At 39.8% G+C, this 18,240-nt stretch overlaps 1 protein-coding gene across 1 annotated transcript; it reads left to right on the top strand.

Moving 5' to 3' along the window:
* The first annotated feature begins 6,163 nt into the window (after nucleotides 1–6,163).
* LOC137995529 (uncharacterized) lies at nucleotides 6,164–7,027 on the top strand. Its single transcript, XM_068841064.1, has one exon. It carries the CDS (start codon nucleotides 6,164–6,166, stop codon nucleotides 7,025–7,027), a length of 864 nt encoding a protein of 287 aa, XP_068697165.1.
* Nucleotides 7,028–18,240: the final 11,213 nt, after the last annotated feature.

The raw sequence follows: 18,240 nt of genomic DNA, 5'->3' as shown, positions 1-18,240 counted from the left end.
ACAACCAACAGGGTGATTATTAGAAGTGCTTTAATAAAAATATATTGTTAAGGTTGTTATCATTATTAATACTCCATTGCAAATAATTTTTAAGGAATATATATATTTTTTGTACCAAAGAAATGGGACTTCAGCTTTGTTGAAACTGTTGCAAAATTATCAAGATCATTAACAAACTAATGATAAATACAAGGGTATTGCAAACTATATAATAATTAATTCAATAGTGTGTATAATAACTTTAATTATAGATACTATCTGAACAGCACAGAATTAAAAACCTCTTGTAATATTATGCAGAGATACTGAAGGCCTCTTTTTTACAGTTAACACTTAACTTTTCAACATAATACCTGGGTAAAGGAATTATCTTTTTTTCTTTATTTATAGTGTGGTTCTTTGGGCTTCTGGGTACAAATAATCGCACTTTCACAGGGAAATCTATTTTAAGTTCATCACCTAAATTATCCACCAAGGTGTCCCACTCTCTTGGAAATGAGCACTTTTTAAAGTCTTTTTTTTTCTAATAATATGTATCCACGGTCTTTACTTGCTTTGACATTGTCTTTGAAAAGATACTGGAATACATCATGCCTGACGGGAACTATTGTTGGAGATACACTTCTGGATGCAATATTCTCCAATATTGCTCCATGCAAGGCATCAACACCTGAGCTGATTAATTCTTGAGATGGCCTTGGATTCAAATATGTGCTAATTAAAACAAATCAGTCCAAATATTTAGTGCAAGTTTCACTGAGTATGTTATCTCCAATGCACAGAGAAATGTACATGCAATGTTGAGCGTGGCAAGTCATTTCTGGGCCATCAAGAAATTTCCATCAGCTTAAGTTGACTACCAGCAACAATAAATCCACCCTGCCAACAGGGCCTTTCTCGCTTGCCCTCTGGCAAGTTTTAGAGAGGCTCTGCTTGCAGGGTGCAATGAATCATGAAAACAAAAATGATGAAAATAATACTTTGCTTCCAAACGAAAGATCTCACAAGAGCATTTATTGGTCGGGAAACTGTCACCTAGCATACAACTGAGCTACTTTTGGTGATTACATCGTAGAATCTCAAACACGTTATCTCATATTTCAAGTAAAATTGAACGAGAAAATAGACTTTCATCGATACAAGGTTCTTACTTAAGTGCTTGCAAATTAAGGTTTTCCTCAGGTTCCCAAGAGTTGGAGAGGGAACTTCACAAGATACTCTTTCTAAAAGGCAAAAGAAGATACTTCAGCTCTCAGAATCGTCTTAATTCTGCTTGGAAAGTGGCAGGACATCGCAAGAAGCAAAACAATATTTACCTTGCCTTTGGAAATTTTCCTGGTAACAACACGTTAAATAGTCTGCGGTACTTAAATTATTCAATTCGCGGTAAAAGGCAAAAGTCCTCTTGGTCGCCATTTTCTTTGGGCTTGAGCTCATTAGCTATTCAAATCCCATGAAACGGAGCCTACGCTCAAAACCGCTGGTTTTCCTTGATTTCTGCCCATTCACTTGATTTACCTTACGTTTAAAAGCAGTAGTTTAAATAGAAACCAAACCGCAAGGGTAAAGCGGCGTCGAGTTACCTGTTTCTACTCCACTATTGAAGTTTTCAAGCAAGAAGTTCTTCACATTCTGGGTTGCTCACTGGCCTTTCCTTTGCTTATTTAAAGGCCAGCCCTGGAGTGGTTCTTTCCTCGATAAAGTGACCGTGCCGCTGCCTTCTTGTGTTACTCCTGCTTTTCCAGCAAAGTGCGATAGTTGAACTCCTGATACTTTTTCTGCCCACTTTTTTCGTGCCAAATCGAGAATTCTTTCACGTTCCATAACCATGATATGTCGCCCAGTGTCCATGTGAACTTGTAGATCGCTTTGGGTAGGAAAGGAGGCGACACATCCTTCCTCGTCACACATAAAAAGATCCTCACATATTACAGGACCTTTTGTTTTCGACATCAAACTTGGCTGAGCTCTTGCCTTTTTGGTCGTAAAAGGGATAATGACGCGAAGACATGTTGGTCCTTGCAGACATTGAGTTAGGTTCTCATATAAAAACAGCTGACCCTCATCGACTCCATAAGCCTTCCACTCCTTGATTCCTGTAGTTAAAAACTCAAAATTGAACAACGTACTTCTCCCTTTCCATTCTACCGTCTCACTCGCCTTTGAAATATCAACCTCTGATACTGCCACCCTACATTCACGCACTCCACCATGAGAATCCAGCGCTTCCTTCATGTCACCTGCGGTAATGACATCATGCCTTTCATAGACCCATCTCTGGATATGCCCTTTCAGCGGTGCTATTTTGCGATCACAAATGTTCTTCCCTGACTGTGGGTTAGAGAAGTCAAATCTTCGAACGTGAATTCCCGCTCTTTCTCCAATAGATTTGAGAGAAGTAATTAATGAGGCATTGTGGTAGCAGCCTGCGTTGTCAGATTTAAGATAAGCCGTCGATACATTTTTGTGCTCTTCTTTAATAGTTGAAAGGAGGTGCTCCAGAATAGAAACAACAGAAAACCAGTCTTGGGTGCAAGTATCGAAGACATGAACGAAGGTTTCTACCAAGTGACTTTCACTACCTAACATGAAAATAACACAAGAAACATGCCAACTCTTCCCCCGTTTACCATAAAAGTCGCTCATTTGTTCTCTGTATCTTTTCGGAAGGTACTTCATGGCCCAGTCCATTATGATTAAAACGCTCTCGTCAGTCAATGCACTGAGAACATCTTGCTTAGCTTGTTCTTGGTTAACGGATCGAAGAAGATGAGCTTTCCAATCGTGGATTGCCTCCACTGCATGCGTAAGGTCAAACGCCACTTGACTCTGCTGTTGGTCTGTGAGAGTCGCATTTAGACAATTTGTCATGTTCGTAATGTTACTGAGAACTTCATCCAGTTTGCAGCAATAGTTGCATAATTCGTTATGAAGGTGGTCGCACTGCTGCCTGAAGGCCTCGTCCTGAGGGTCACTGAGACTAAAATTCGTGCAGTGATCCGCGCATCTCTCCTCTTGTCCCACGTGACTTTTGTAATCGGTTTTTAACTATCGTTTGGTCTCCTGCAGCGTCTTAGACATGTCCCTAGCCCAAGTGGAATCAGTGCCTCCTTTCTCAAGAGTATTGACGACAATTTGGAGGGTTTCAAACGCTTGTGCTCCTTCCGTTGAAAAATAATCCAGCCCCTGTATTGATTTCTGCTTGGAAGCGGAACAACCGTCAATTATCCTGTACAAAGTTCGTTCACCTGCGGGTTCAAAGCCTGTTTCTTGGCAAAACGAGATGTATTGTCATGTTATCCGGGAGGAAACCATTGTCCTGATTACGTTTACAATAGTGATTTTTTCTCCTGAATCAAGCTTCAGTTCCTTAGTGCCATAAGCAACGTCCTGAAGGAAATTTGGTCTGGCGATAAAGTTTACAAAGTGGCTTGTCTTTACAGGATCAAGGCGTGTCCGTTTTATCGGTATCGGTACCACTTGATGCCCTGGTCCTTCTTCAGCGGCATGACGCCGAGCACGATCGATTTGCCATTTACTAAGACCTGGAATCATCTCCCGCAGTTCCTGTTTCGAAAAATGTCTAGAAAACATAAATAAAATTTGTAGTCGAGTATGACGACTTTCAGATTGGTTGAAAGCTTCAAGCAAAATTGGAATTTCGTTGCTAAAAGCATTTTCCTTAACATCATCGCGGGTTTTCTCTTGACTGTCATAGCCTGAAGAACGCAGCAGAGCTTCAAATACTTCATCTTCTTGATCTGGAGCAATTGTTGAGAGAACCGCAGAGAAAACCTGGCGTACTTTTCGCAAATAGTAACATTTTTGTGAGCTTGATGTACTTTCCCAGTTCGAACAAAGAGACGATGCTATTGGACTGACTCTTCCCTCTGTGTTACGTGAAATGGCTTCACTCAAAACTATTCGACTTTCCTGACGACTTTGTTCTTCATCTATCCAAAAACTGACTTCCTGATCTTCGTCTTCAATGCTACAAACGGTGCTATCCAATGTGATTTCAACCTCTTCGTCTCGTGAAGTTGGATCTGATGAAACTTCCAGAAAAGCAAATGCAGCGTTTAAATTTGCTTCTTCAGCCTCTTCCACAGGACTTACTTTCTTTCCAGTGACATTACTTTCATCATCTCCTTGTTCCTAAAAATTGTGTTAATTATACGGTAACTTACTGACTTGTAGCAAACTTGCAACTGACGCGTGGATTCAACAAATGATCTATACTAGTCATCAAATCTCTCTCAAAAGCTTGAACGCCACCTTTAGCGACTCTCCAACGACAATCCTTATTCATCTCTCACCCGTCTACGTAAAAAAAGTACCCAGGAATGGTCATACACATCTTTGCGATAATTTATTGAACTGTCTAAAATTAACATAATAAAAATCGATAGACTCAATTCTCCTTTTATTTGAAAAATAAATATTTCTGTCACATGTCCCGTTATTGTCAATGCGGGAATGTAATGCAACGTGAACAACGGAATTATCTCTTTCCTTTATTGCACTGCTGTTCCTCGTATGACCGTGAAAGGGGATGATGAGTCAAATTGATTTCACGAATACAATGGAACCTCGATATAACTGACGATGGTTAAGGGAATGCCAATATATGCTCGCTATTCTAAACCACATTTCGGGGCTTATTTTCCATGGATGTTACTCTTTACTGGGGTGAAGAATATCGTTTGTTAGTATATACTAAAACAGTGGATAGCGTTGAACTCGCGCGCTGTTTGGCTCGTCAAACTCCGGATATCCTGTGCTACACTCCACGTACAACGTTCTTCATCTCTGATCATTGCTTTATTGAAACTGCTATGGCTTTTCCTCGCCCTGAACTTTCTATAAAAGAAATCTGTTTTCGTCAATACAAGAAGATCGATATTGAGACTTTCAAGAACAACATCCTTGACTCTAAGTTACACCACAATCCTCCAACTGACCTGTTAAATCTGGCCAAGACCTACGACAAGGTACTTACTGATATTCTAGACAGAAATGCTCCTCTATTGCATAAAACGGTAACTGTAAGGCCTATGGTCCCGTGGTTTAACCCTGAGCTTAAAGCCTTGAAAGCAAAACGAAGAAAGTTAGAGAAGAAAATGTTGCGAAGCCAACGGAAATCTGACAAAGATGCCTATCGTGAAATATGCAACAAGTACACAAAGCTACTGCACGACTGTAAACATCTTTACTACACTGAACAAATCAATCAATGTGCTGGGGATTCCCGTAAACTGTTTCAGGTTGTCACCTCGTTGTGCAATAAGAAGCAAGAATGTCCACTGCCACCTCATAATGACAGTGAAACTCTCGCCAATGATTTTGGTGATTTTTTTTGCCGTAAAATTGATCTGCTAAGAGAGGAAATTGACAGCATTCATGTGGTTCCACCACAAATTAATTGTTATCCACCAGAAATTCAACTTCAATCATTTTCTACCGTTACAGAATCGGATGTTCGTGCTGTGATCATGAGCTCCTCTAGTGCATTTTGTAAACAGGATCCAATTCCCACATGGCTACTGAAGTTATGCATTGATGAACGTCTCCCAGTAATAACCGAAATGGTAAATCTCTCCATCCGTGGTGGAATTGTTCCTGCTGATTGGAAGTGTGCTCTTGTGAAACCACTTTTGAAAAAAATGGACCTTGAACCTGTACTCAACAACTTCCGACCTGTCAGTAATCTGTCCTTTATTTCAAAGTGTGCTGAGAAACTGGTACTTCAACAATTATTGTCGCACTGCTCTGAGAATGCACCGCTTCCTAGCAACCAATCTGCTTATCGGAAATACCATTCTACCGAAACTTGCCTACTTAAGGTGCAGAATGACATTTTGCTAAGCATGGATCGGCAAGAGGTTACACTTCTCGTATTACTTGACTTAAGTGCGCATTTGACACTATTGATCATAATTTACTACTTAACTTACTTCAATCTGATTTCGGTGTTATTGGTAGTGCACTTCAGTGGGTCCGTTCTTTTCTGTCTGAAAGACAACAGCGAGTAGTTGTTGGTCAATCTTGTTCTAAAGACTATCAAATGAAATATGGAGTCCCGCAAGGAAGTTGTATCGGTCCAATCTTGTTCCTGCTGTATACTTCTCGACTCTTTAAACTTATGGAAAAATATTTACCCGATATGCAAGGCTACGCGGATGATACGCAGCTATATCTATCTTTTCGGCCGTCATCCTCTGAAGAGATGGATCGTGCACTATCTGCGTTATGTTCTGCCATTGCTGAAGTTCGTGCGTGGCTTATCTCTCACAAACTAAAATTCAATGACACCAAAACTGAGTTTATCATTATTGGTACTCGCCAACAGCTAGCTAAAGTGGAAGTACCTTCTGTGAAAGTGGGGACAGCTGACATAGCACCCTTGACCAGCATCAGGAATCTTGGTGCCTGGTTTGATGATAAAATGTCTATGAATGATCACATCAACAAGACCTGTAGTAAAGCCTTCAGAGGACTTTACAACATCAGACAAATCAGAAAATTTCTTTCAACAGACACTACTAAAATACTAGTCCACGCCTTTGTAACATCGCACCTGGACTATTGTAACTCGCTACTGTTTGGCCTACCTGCATATCAACAAGAACGTCTTCAGAAGGTGCTTAATGCAGCTGCACGAGTCATATGCTTTATTCCCAAGTACGACCACATTACACCATCGCTTATAAAACTACACTGGCTTCCAGTGAAGCAGAGAATTGAGTTCAAAATTGCTCTATTAGTGTTTAAAGCAGTAAATGGCTTGTCTCCTGTGTACCTAACTAATTTACTTCAGATTCAGCCAACACGGAGATATAAACTTAGATCTGATGATAAAGAACTACTGTTCATACCAAGATCTAAATCAAAATCAGGAGACCGTGCTTTTGCTATAGCCGGACCAAGAATATGGAACGATTTACCACTTGACATTAGACTGTCGGCAAATTTGGAGACTTTTAAAAAAAATCTTAAGACCTATCTTTTTAAAAAGGCTTACTATTGACTCCTAATTGCATAATTGTCATGAACCTTTTTGATCAGTTTACATATATATTTTTTCTTTTCTTTTATGCATTTAGATTTATTTTATATATTTATAATTTTGTATCTATATGTACATATTTTTTGATGTTTTTATATCCACATCTTATGAATCAGTTTACTTTAGTTCGTAAGCATTACGTTTATATATTTTGTAAATAGTAGTTATTATTTATTTGTCTTTTTTCATTGTAAAGCGCTTTAGAATATTTTATAGTTTAAGCGCTATATAAATCTATATATATATATATATATATTTACCTCCGAGCAACTCAGGAAAACATGGCGTCCCGATTTGCATCCGTGACATGAAGAAAACATCCAAATTAATTTTTTGTGGTGTTGTGTATATTATCTCACTGTTTTAGTATATACTAAAACAACTATTCACCTCAGTGTCGGTGGCTAGCGTTGGATATTTACCTCGCCGCTTCGCGGGTCGGTAAATATCCACCGCTAGCCACCTCCACTTCGGTGAATAGTTGTGAATTATACCGAGGACGTAGTAATAAATACTTTCGTCATATCCAGTTTTCACTACACTTTTAAGTCACGTGACACTGATGTGCTATAATTACCCGCCGGGAACTCCCATTCGAAAGGGGCGGGGATGCTCGTCGGAAATTTTGAATTAAACCCCTAAAGGAGACTAAAAGCGATCATTTTAAACTTTGATTACATGAATCGAGTAAATAAATGGAATTGAAACTATATAATTTTTTAACATTTCTTCAAGTGCAACCCTAAAAGAGACCTCTACGGCTAAATATAACAGTGTTTTGCCCAGAACACCATAAGCGTGACCAAAATCGGAAATTTACACCCCTAAATGAGACGACGAGCATTCCGCCCCTTTCATATGAGAGTCCCCACCCCCCCTCCCCCCCTTGGGTATAATTATTCCTTGAATCTTTAATAATACCCTTTCTGGCCAAGGGAGATATTTATGAAGAAGGTCAACTAACATGTTTCGGTTTACAATTTAATAAAACATTCCTATCTTATTTTACAATGCTTTGATTATCGTTACGAGATCATTATAAACGTACTCAACCGCCCTAGTGACGCAAGCTTCGGAAATAAAATTCCTCGAAAGACTATGAGAATTAAATTGCGTTGCTTTCAAAAGATAACAGCAATTACGCATCACCAACGAAAGAGAGAGGATAGCCTCACTGGGAGAGCTTTTGGAAAAGATTGGATTTCATCCAGCTCATTACACCTGTGTAAACATTTGAATATTGAATCATCAAAATCTAATTATAAAGGATAGGCTTTGTCACGAAAAAATATCCTGAGTGTTGTAAAAAGTTTAAAACATCATATCAAACCTCCAGCTCGTCTTTGCTGTCGCAAGTTGTAAGTTCTTGGAACATCCTCCCATGCTGTTTTCGGCAATTGCTACAGATAACTGAAACAATTTATTTTATTGGTATAATTTGTCACGGTATCTTAGGGTGCATAGCTTGTTAATCTCAAATGAAAGGAAAACACAAACATTAAAACAAAGTAAAATTAGACGCAGGTGTAAAGATATTTTTCTTAAAATTTCAAACACTATGGATTATACATACTGGAACCAATTGGAACTTTCACATGATATAGGCTGAACATTTCTTCCGAGACCTTCTTCTTTACTCGACGAGGGTTTTTCAGGGACTTCTTTTCGCCTCTGTGAATTGGATACGAGCATCTAGGTGGAAGCTGCTGGAAATGTGTAGAAAGCTCGTATCTGTGCTTTGGACAGATCGTCATTTTTTCCGTATCCTCCTTCGACAGGTTATAAAAGCCGGCACGATTAAGAATAAGTTCGTATTCGGCTAGAATATTGCTTGTGCCAATACTTGCCTCTCTTGGTGCGTACGAGGTTGGACCAAGAGAAAATGAGGGGACAGAGAGGGAGGCTCCCGGTCCAGCCCTTGGGATATGTCATGTCCACGAAAGTTATTTTTAGACGAGCGGAAGTCTTTGTTGTAGCGGAAGTCTGTCTTCCGAGACGTCCGCATACAGTTCAACCTCGGTCTGATGTTCGAAAGAAAAGCAAAGATTTCATGTAATGGCGGGCGAAGTGGACTTACAGTATTGTGAAAAAGTAATGAGAGCGAAATGCGCGAATTTCGTTCTTTGTCCCTGCGAACTTTCGACGAAATTTCGCTCGAAAATTCGAGCGTCATTTCGCGATGTTTCTAGCGTAATTTCGCTAAAACAAAGAGAGAAAATTCGCCGCATTTTCGAGCCCAGCGCGAAAATTCGCTAAAACAAAGAGAGAAAATTCGCCGCATTTTCGAGACCAGCGCGAAAATTCGCTCTAAAAACAAAGAGAGAAAATTCGCCGCATTTTCGAGACCAGCGCGGAAAACCAAAAGCGTAATTTCGCTTGTTGTACGCGAAATTTCGTAGTGTGGTTCGTAAAGATCGATCACATATCGATCGGCTATTCAGTTTTGTAAACAACTGCAGTCACTTTGACAGCACTTTGATGATCAGTACTTGTATTTTGGAAATAGTTCAGTAGTTGTGTCCGTTTCAATTCTCTACAAAATTCGCCCTTTGTAATGTGTTTTTATTCATCTTTCTCGGCAGAGAAGACTCGACAAAACATATGCAATTTCAATCCTTTGGTTGTGAGGACAAACTGTTGTCAACAATGCAAAGCCTGTAAATATAAAAGAGCCGGCGAGTGTTATCTTGTAGCGTCACAGTGGCAAAAATGGTTCCCGGGTCTACATTTGTATTACACCAGAAGTGTTTATTGACATGATGTCTTATACGTACATGTATGAAGAGCTTACTTACCAATTTTCAGGATAACTTTTAAATTTTTGGCAGGCGCCGGGCAAGTCACCGCAGTGAAAAACAACAAATTTTCGTTTGAAAATTCGAAGGAAAATTCGGGAAGAGCGAATTTTCTCTCGGAATATCGGAACAAATTATCAGTGAATGCGAGTTTTCGCTCGAAATTTCGGTACGAATTATCGGTCAAAGCGATTTTTTGCTCGAAATTTCGGTACGAATTATCGGTCAAAGCGAATTTTCGCTCGAAATTTCGGAACGAATTATCGGTCAAAGCGAATTTTCGCTCGAAAATTCGCGTCAACTACAACAATAGGCATTGCAAAAATTCGGCGAATTTTCTGCGAACTTTCGCGCTGGACAAAAATTCGCCATTTTTCGTCGAAAAGCCCCGAAATTCGCGCATTTCGTCGAATTACGTTCTCATTACTTTTTCACAATACTGTAACGCCTGCATGTGGACGTCTCAGAAGACAGACTTCCGCTCGTCTAAAAATAACTTTCATGGAGATGACATATCCCGGCCAACGCCGTGAGCCTCCCTCTCTGTCCCCTCATTTTCTCTTGGTTGGACCGCATGTCCTGTCGCTTGACGAAAAGGAACAACTCATTTGTAGTCAACTTTTTCCTTATGTCTAAAGACAAGCTTACAAGGTGTCCAAATTTAATTAGTGACGTCCTGAGAAAAGTGCGCAGTTATCAGCCAATTATTTTCGGCAATTTCTTAGCTAGTTAGCAGATCGAACTCGGATCTCTGCTATTAGAACAGCGTCATTTTTCAGCTAACAGTAAAAATTTGGAAGTTTTGAGGTCCCACTTAGACCCCTTTACAGGCATGATCCATGATATTCTGTACATGTGCGAAGAAATTTGTTTTCACCTGTTACAAGGCAAGACGGAATTAACAAATTGAGAATGATGGTATCAGTGAAAGAGCTCACCCCTCACCCCTCTCGCCCTCGCCTCGTCCACGCCTAGCTCTTCCTCCGAAATAAGGATAAGGGTGAAGAAAATAAGAAAAATGAGAATAATAATGATAATGATAATGATAATGATAAACCCGAAAAGGAAATCAAACATTTCATCGGGCTAGGTTGCTAATTTAGTAAGAATATTCCTTTTTGACCCCGTTACAGTGGAGCCTCGATGTAAAGAAGGGTCAAAGAAAACATGTTCGATAAAACGAGGTATGATGATGTTGAGACTTTTTTCCAAGGATGTTACTATTACTAAGGCCAGGAGTTTCCTTTGCGCATGCTTTACCGACGACTTTTACGAAGGGTTTTTTTTCTCGAAGGTGCCACTACTTTCTAATGCCAACCCATCCCCCCCTCCACTCACTCCGCAACCACGCTCCTCCAAGTAACAGTTGGCTAGTGCCGGTCCTCCCTTCGCCCTAAATTTTCAAGATGGCGCGGTCTTGTGATAATTCCTTTGTTTACCTTACGGGTTAAGAACCTTTTGCTCGTTTTTATACATACCAATCGCGGTATTTCATCATGTTTTATGTTTATCTATATTTTTCTAACTGCTTATCGTACTTAATAGCACACAAGCGCAGAAAAATCGTCAGAACGGCTAACGGCAAACACGAACCGAACAGCGATGTTTTTAAGGCCAAGTCGAGTAACCGTAAGAAATGTAAGTATTCTAGTTTCTTCCTGTTTCAATGGCCCAAAATGATTATTAGTGTTTTGGTTACATGGATGATAGTAGACTGCATTCTAGCTGTCAGACTTTCATTAGCCTTTTAGTTGTGCGCTCTAGCTTAATTTAAAAAAGACCGATTTTTGGCTCTTCTACAGGCACTGAGTTTAGGTCAGGAAAAGTTTACAAGTTTTAGCCCTGACCGGGACTGTCTAACAAAGATCATGGTTTTAGAAAGTAGCCCTGTGTTGTATTGTATCGTGTAAAAAATATAAACATCGGTCGTCGGATTCTGTGAGTTTCAGAAAATTGACAAAATTTGCTTGTAAAAATGGCGCCCGAGTCGGTCAAATAAAGTGATGCTCGTATCTCTAATACAAGAGCAGTAAAGGACTTATGTTTGGTATATTTGTTCATTACTCCACCTAACCTTTCTACGATGTTAATATGAACTAATTCTGTTGACCCCCTTCCGTTGACATTTTTAACATTTTGCCCGGTTTTCTCGGACAACCACTCTTAAGATGATTTGTTTTAAGCTAAAAAAAATTTATCTTTCTTACTTCAATGAATCCGGCATTCTTTTATTGAGGCTAAGCGGCTACCTGGCAACATCACAAGATACGAACTAAACTACTAAAATATATAGCAATTTTAGAAACAAAAGTACACGGTATAAACTATCATGCATTTAGTCACTACCAGGTCTTTTGAGTATTATAAAGAAGGTTTTAAGCGACATTTTGGCAACTTACCAGCTTACAAAGCTTGTATAAGTCGCAAAGGTCTTCAACGATAAGGTTAGGTAAAGTTAAATATGCAAATTGTACAAACCATTGCGTTTGATACTTTTACAAGTTAGCAGTTCATAATCAGGAAAGTCCATCTTCACCACCGATGCTCTTCGTCAACACAGGTGTACCCGATTCCATTTTTGGAAGCTTAATGTTGTTCATACAATGAAATTACTTACTTTCATTTTAAGACGACGTGGTGCTGCACACGCAGTACTTTCTCTTTCAGTTACTAAACTAAACTGCTGACTTTGTCTGAGCTTGTTCATTGACCAGAACATAAAAAGTGATTAGATTCTTGTAAAGTGCGATATTATCTAGATTATTACACATCATGGTTGGCAATGCAAGGAAAAGCGAAGTCGCTCTCGAGCCCCAAAAGTTCACACTGCTGGAGCTTATCCCGGTTTCTGTAGCATGAAGTGACTGAGACTATTGCTACTCACCTCTGGACGGGATACTGAACCGTAGCAGGCTCGTTCCCTGCAGTACATCGCCCGCAACCATCTGTACACCTGAGTGAGAAGAGACAGTCCGGAGCAAAGTTTCCTGTCTGAGAAAACAGCAAGGCGACAGCTCTGAGCCTTCAACCAATCTGGCACTAACTGGGTCTCCAGGCACAGCTGGTCGCACATGAGATGAAAGTTCTACTTCTTTCAAAATATTTCTTTGGTTATATAATCTGAAACTGTTTACGTTTAATTATTTTAACATGTATATGAACTCAATGAAAGATCCTTAAACCTCCTTCATTACACGGTCTCGAGGCTATGCTCACAGCTATACTGTTGGTTTATGTTGTCGACTGGCTGTGTATCAGTATAAGTTGCACACAGCAGGTTGGTGATCGGTTCATGTCAATCCTTGCTTAGATTGTTGTTTTTTGGAAGATTGCGATCCGTGTCATTCGCAATGACTTTTTTTCCGCAACTTGCCTGCACAACTTTACGTTGCCGTCAGTTGCATTCTCATTTTATCTTTATAATGGTACATGGTTAAGGAATTCACAATACAAGATTTAGAGTATCCAAGACTTTCGCCCTTATCAGTTCTAGCCAAGGAAGACAGAGTCAACGACAGACATCATTTCTAAGAACCGGCCAGTTTAATCTGGAATTTTAATGATAAACAGTGCCGTGAGGAATTTCAAACCTTGAGACTTACGTGGAGGTAATATTTTAACTTCTATATCTGATAACGATTTCACGATCAAATAAGATACTCATATGTTGTCAGGTTACATTATTGAAGGACCTAAGGATATTTCTACATAAGAATGCCGTTGTCCGCAATTATCTCAGTTAATCCAATTTAACTTCAAACAACCCAGTCAGAAATGAGTATGGGATGTCGCCCTCAAGTTTGCGAGATGACCCAGCTTCTTTCTTGTGTCAACTGCCACTTTGTCAGCATCTTTTTCTTCAAGGCCAATGTTGTCGCTTTCTTCAAAGCCAAAGTCGACTGATCGAGGTTCAACTGACTCTTTCGGTTGCTCATGAATAGTAACAAGGTCGAAGCTTACTGCTCCACTCGCCTTTCTTGTGTCAAATGCAACTTTGTCAGCATCTTCTTCTTCAAGTCCACCGTTGCCGCTTTCTTCAAAGCCAAAGTCGACTGATCGAGGTTCAACTGACTCTTTCGGTTGCTCATGAATAGTAACAAGGTCGAAGCTTACTGCTCCACTTTCCTTTAACGTACTTGATACTGATGGCATGTTAAACTCACCAGTTTGCACTTGTTGCCTCAGAACATTTTTCCCTGTCATTCCTCGTATTTCGTTCTGGAGATCATTAAGAGGCACAAGCAACGCCAGGCAACACGAAAGAGACCATTGTGGATTTTTACGCCATTCTTTGATAAAGCGGCAAAAATACTTGATGTACTGGACTAAAAAAAGAAGAAAAAAAAGAAGTGAATACGTTTTGTGGTATCTCAAGTGAAAGAGAAGCCCAACAACGAAGCTTGGTACTCTGAAAAATGCGCATTCGCCCGACTGTTTTTCCCCAGTGGTTGTAAATTCCCGGATAATTGTTCGTGTCACTGTATTCCAATCATATTGCAAGATCCTGAAGTGTTTTCGATCGAAATTTAGTTAAAATGTCTAGACGAGCTTGCTTCGCTCGTAGTGAACGTATCTCGTATGATGGGTTAAAAAAGAGCACTCAGCATAGTTGAGCTTTGCCACCTAGCCTCTTTGTTTGAGTTGGCTAAAAGGTTGAAAATTTCACCTTGACATTGCCACTCAATCTTATCTTTATTATACGACAAGATGAGAAGTAATAAGCAAACAGATTTTACTGATGCCAAAGAAGAGGGAATTAGATAAGAGTGGAATGGGTGGGCTCCCCAGCGCAGTCACAAATGAGTCTGTTTTTAGAATACCTGTTCCCGGAAAACCAGTTGTCATTTCCCTAAAAAAACATGGCAGAATCAGTCACGCGTGACATGGCGTCTTCTGATTGAGTAAAATTGGTGCCCCTTCGTTTGTTTTGCGCGCAAACTGTACCTAGAAATAAATCCATTTGTGACTGTGCTGGGGCAAGGCCACAAAATGATAGATCAACATTCTTATCTAATTCGCTCTTCTGCCAAATCAGAAACTCGGACCTCCGTGGTTTCCTTTGGCTTTTCTTGAATGAACAACCAACCTCTTAACTGTGTTACTACATTGTAACAATCAAATTTAAATCATGGAGTGCACATCATTGGGAAAAGTAAATAGTGCCACTCCCCACCCTTTCGGAGATCAAAGTAAGGAAACGACTACGTAACTCCGGATCGATCTATAGGTAAAAGCAATTTAAATATAAGTCCGTAAGTTTGTTCTCTGAAGAAAAATTCAAAAAGGAATTGGGACCGCAAAGTACAAACCGTGTCTGTGTCTTAATCGTAGTGTGGTATCTTACACAAAAAGTGAATTGCTATATGTTTCTATCTTACAACCGCACACAATGATATCCAATGAAAGACCAGTCCCCAATCATTTTTTTTATTTAATTTTAAAAACGAACAAAATGCTTACCCACAAGAATTCCAATTACTAGAAAATTTGCCCCAAATACCAATGCCTTGAACATGATATGGTCCATGTATGAGTCCACCAAGCTTTGTGCGTCCTCTGCTGGTATTCTACTCACAGCACCTATTCCGAGGTTGACGAATGTGACGGCAAGGGAACAAACCATCAGGCTGTTCTCAAATGGTTCCGCTATTGGCCGCTTGTACGCAAAGAACATACCATAGAGACCTGACATAACACATGCTAACCCAACATAGGTTCTGCTCTCACCTCCTATCAAGATAATGCCTGAAGTCAGTGTCACCTTTCGAGCTGTTTCAACAAGCTCCCAATACCATGAGTGAATGTTGTAATTTGCGAATAAAAACTGTAATCCTTTGACAATTTCTGGAATTGGATGCTGCGAATGTGTGGATTCATCGTCACCTCCGTCGCCATGTTTCTTCAATGACCGTTGGTGCCTCCAAAGAACCACCAAGACAGCCATAGGTAGAAACATGATGTACAAAACACTGCAATATGCAACAATCACAGATCGTCGGAATTCTTGGCTGGAACACTTGACGTCAAAGTCAACTTTTAGAAACTTATCGCACTTCTGACGTTTTTCGTCAAGGCACAGTGTTTGGCAAGCAAAGGGAAGAACATTTGCTGTCTTGGAGCAGGTGCTTAGATAGGTTACGTAAAGGAAAAAAAAGACTGATCTGTAGACTGACTGCTTTGCTTCGGAAAACTTCTTCACTTTTTCCACTTGACTCGGGAAGGTCTTTCTGCTTAATACGACCTTCTTAATACTATAAATAATGAATGCCAAAATGACGACTGCAGCATTGATACCGAGCACAGTAAACAATCTTCCAAAAGCATTGACTTTTAGATCTGGAAAGAGACAGTGGATAGGAGCAATCTGGAAAATATTTAGCTGTAATATCTCGGAATATTTTCCAATAAGCTCGAGAGAGTCTGGCCATTTGATGTAGGCAAATGCGTCGAGAACACCAAATGTTACCTGGTAGAAACCGATAACAATTTTTAGCCTTCCAAGAATTATATCAACTAAGGAGCGATCTTGTTTGTTCTTGGCTTGTTTCCTGCTTCTCCAAACCACGACTGCAGTGATTATAATAGTTACTGCTGCTATGACGGAAAGCTGTGCTATCATCCATGCTTTTGAGGGGCACTCTTTGCATGTCTTCAACTGTTTGTAATATCCAGCACTACACACTTCACACAATGGTCCTTTATATCCAGAAAAACATGTGGAGTCTATACCTCCCAGACATGATTCCGGTTTTGGACATTTATATGCATGAGGAAGAGAGTCTCGGTAATCGATGATGGATTGTTTTCCAACAGAAGAATTCCCCTGTAAAAAGTCGCTGAAGGATTTGTAAAGTTCTTTGTTTGTATCGTTCCCCCATTTCCACCAGTAACCCGGTTGCAGACTGACGGTATCATTTTCGCATTTTAAGCCGTCTTGTTGTTCACATGACTCGCAGTCTTCAAACATGTGCCTTCGAAAAAATCCTTCCAGACAGTAACATGCCCGAAATCCAGCAAACGACTTAGTATCCGTCCCTGAGAAAAATCATACAGTGCAGTTTACTTATCTATTCATTTATTAGTACGAGAATGACGAAAGATCGTTTAATTTTGTTATCTTATCTTTTCCGTGGTGTTTACAGGTAACGTTATAATATAAATATATATAATTAACAAATCTATATTCTGCACCAGGCCTCTAATGCTGTTTAAATATTTTACCGAAGAACTGAAATCAAAGAAATGCAAGATCTAAGAAACTGTTTTGGACCATTGCAAGATACCACCACTGAATCCTCAGGAATATACCAATGAAAGACTTGTGGGAACACCCATGCTGACATTCTAAAAGGCAAATGCCTTAATTTCTGCTTTACAAATTAAAAGAAACAATACGCAATTTCAATATCGTTTAACTACGGATTTTGACTGCTTTTAAAGAGTTACCCCAACACTTTCATCTTTTGTAACTTTGATAGCTTTAAAGTGCTACTATGATCAAAAAATCATTTTCCTTTTTTCTTCAGAGTTTGAAAGCCTGTTCGCTTAACACCCTACTGTTTATTTTTAGGTTAAGGTTTGGATTTCACGGTCCGCCATTGCTCACGTTCAAAACTGACCGATTGGACCTCAGAGGGTTGGATCTAGGGGCAAGTGACGTGTAAACGCAACTTATTATATATGCAAAACACGAGTTTAAAAATCTGAAAGCCCGAAACTCCCGTACTGCATATTAATTCAGCTGCGTACACGCGCATTGCATTCTTAAACCAGTGAGTCTTTGACGTCATCTTCTCCTCGACCCAGCTCTCTCAAGATTTTAAAGTTAGTAATGGCGGACCAATAAATAACAAAATTCTAGTTAAAATAAACACGCGCCTTTTTTAAAATCAGAACTTAAAACTTGGGTCACTTAGAGTTAAGTTAACATAGTTTCGAAATCCAAAGAAAAAGAAGAACTGTTTTTTGGTCGCAGTAGCACTTTACAAGGTTCCCTTGTAAAATAGGGAAAAAGAGCCTGCGAGTCGATTTTGGCAAGAGAGGGAGGAAAAGCGGACCTCCCAGCGCAAAACCGTGGAGTAAGGTTGGGACCGACTGGAACTCAGTCCACATACTATTGCAGTGGTGGGAGGCGCTGTCGATGACCACTATATGTCATCCTGACTTCTAGAGTTCCATTTGGTCTCTAGGAGAACTTCCTAATTTCGCTGGCACTATGAATCACTACAGTGGTCGAGATATCAGAGTCTTTAAATGACAAGTTAGAAAAGTTAGAAAAGCCGGGAAAGAAAAGACACAAAAAAAGGCGTTTAACTTTGACTTTTCAAGACAATAAACGTTCCATGAAGTTGATTAATAAATTTAGTTTGACTTGGCCAG

This window comes from Montipora foliosa, chromosome 3 (genome assembly GCF_036669935.1).
Source record: "Montipora foliosa isolate CH-2021 chromosome 3, ASM3666993v2, whole genome shotgun sequence".
In the NCBI taxonomy this organism is placed as follows: Eukaryota; Metazoa; Cnidaria; class Anthozoa; order Scleractinia; family Acroporidae; genus Montipora; species Montipora foliosa.
This window is presented reverse-complemented; position numbering and strand designations above follow the sequence as displayed.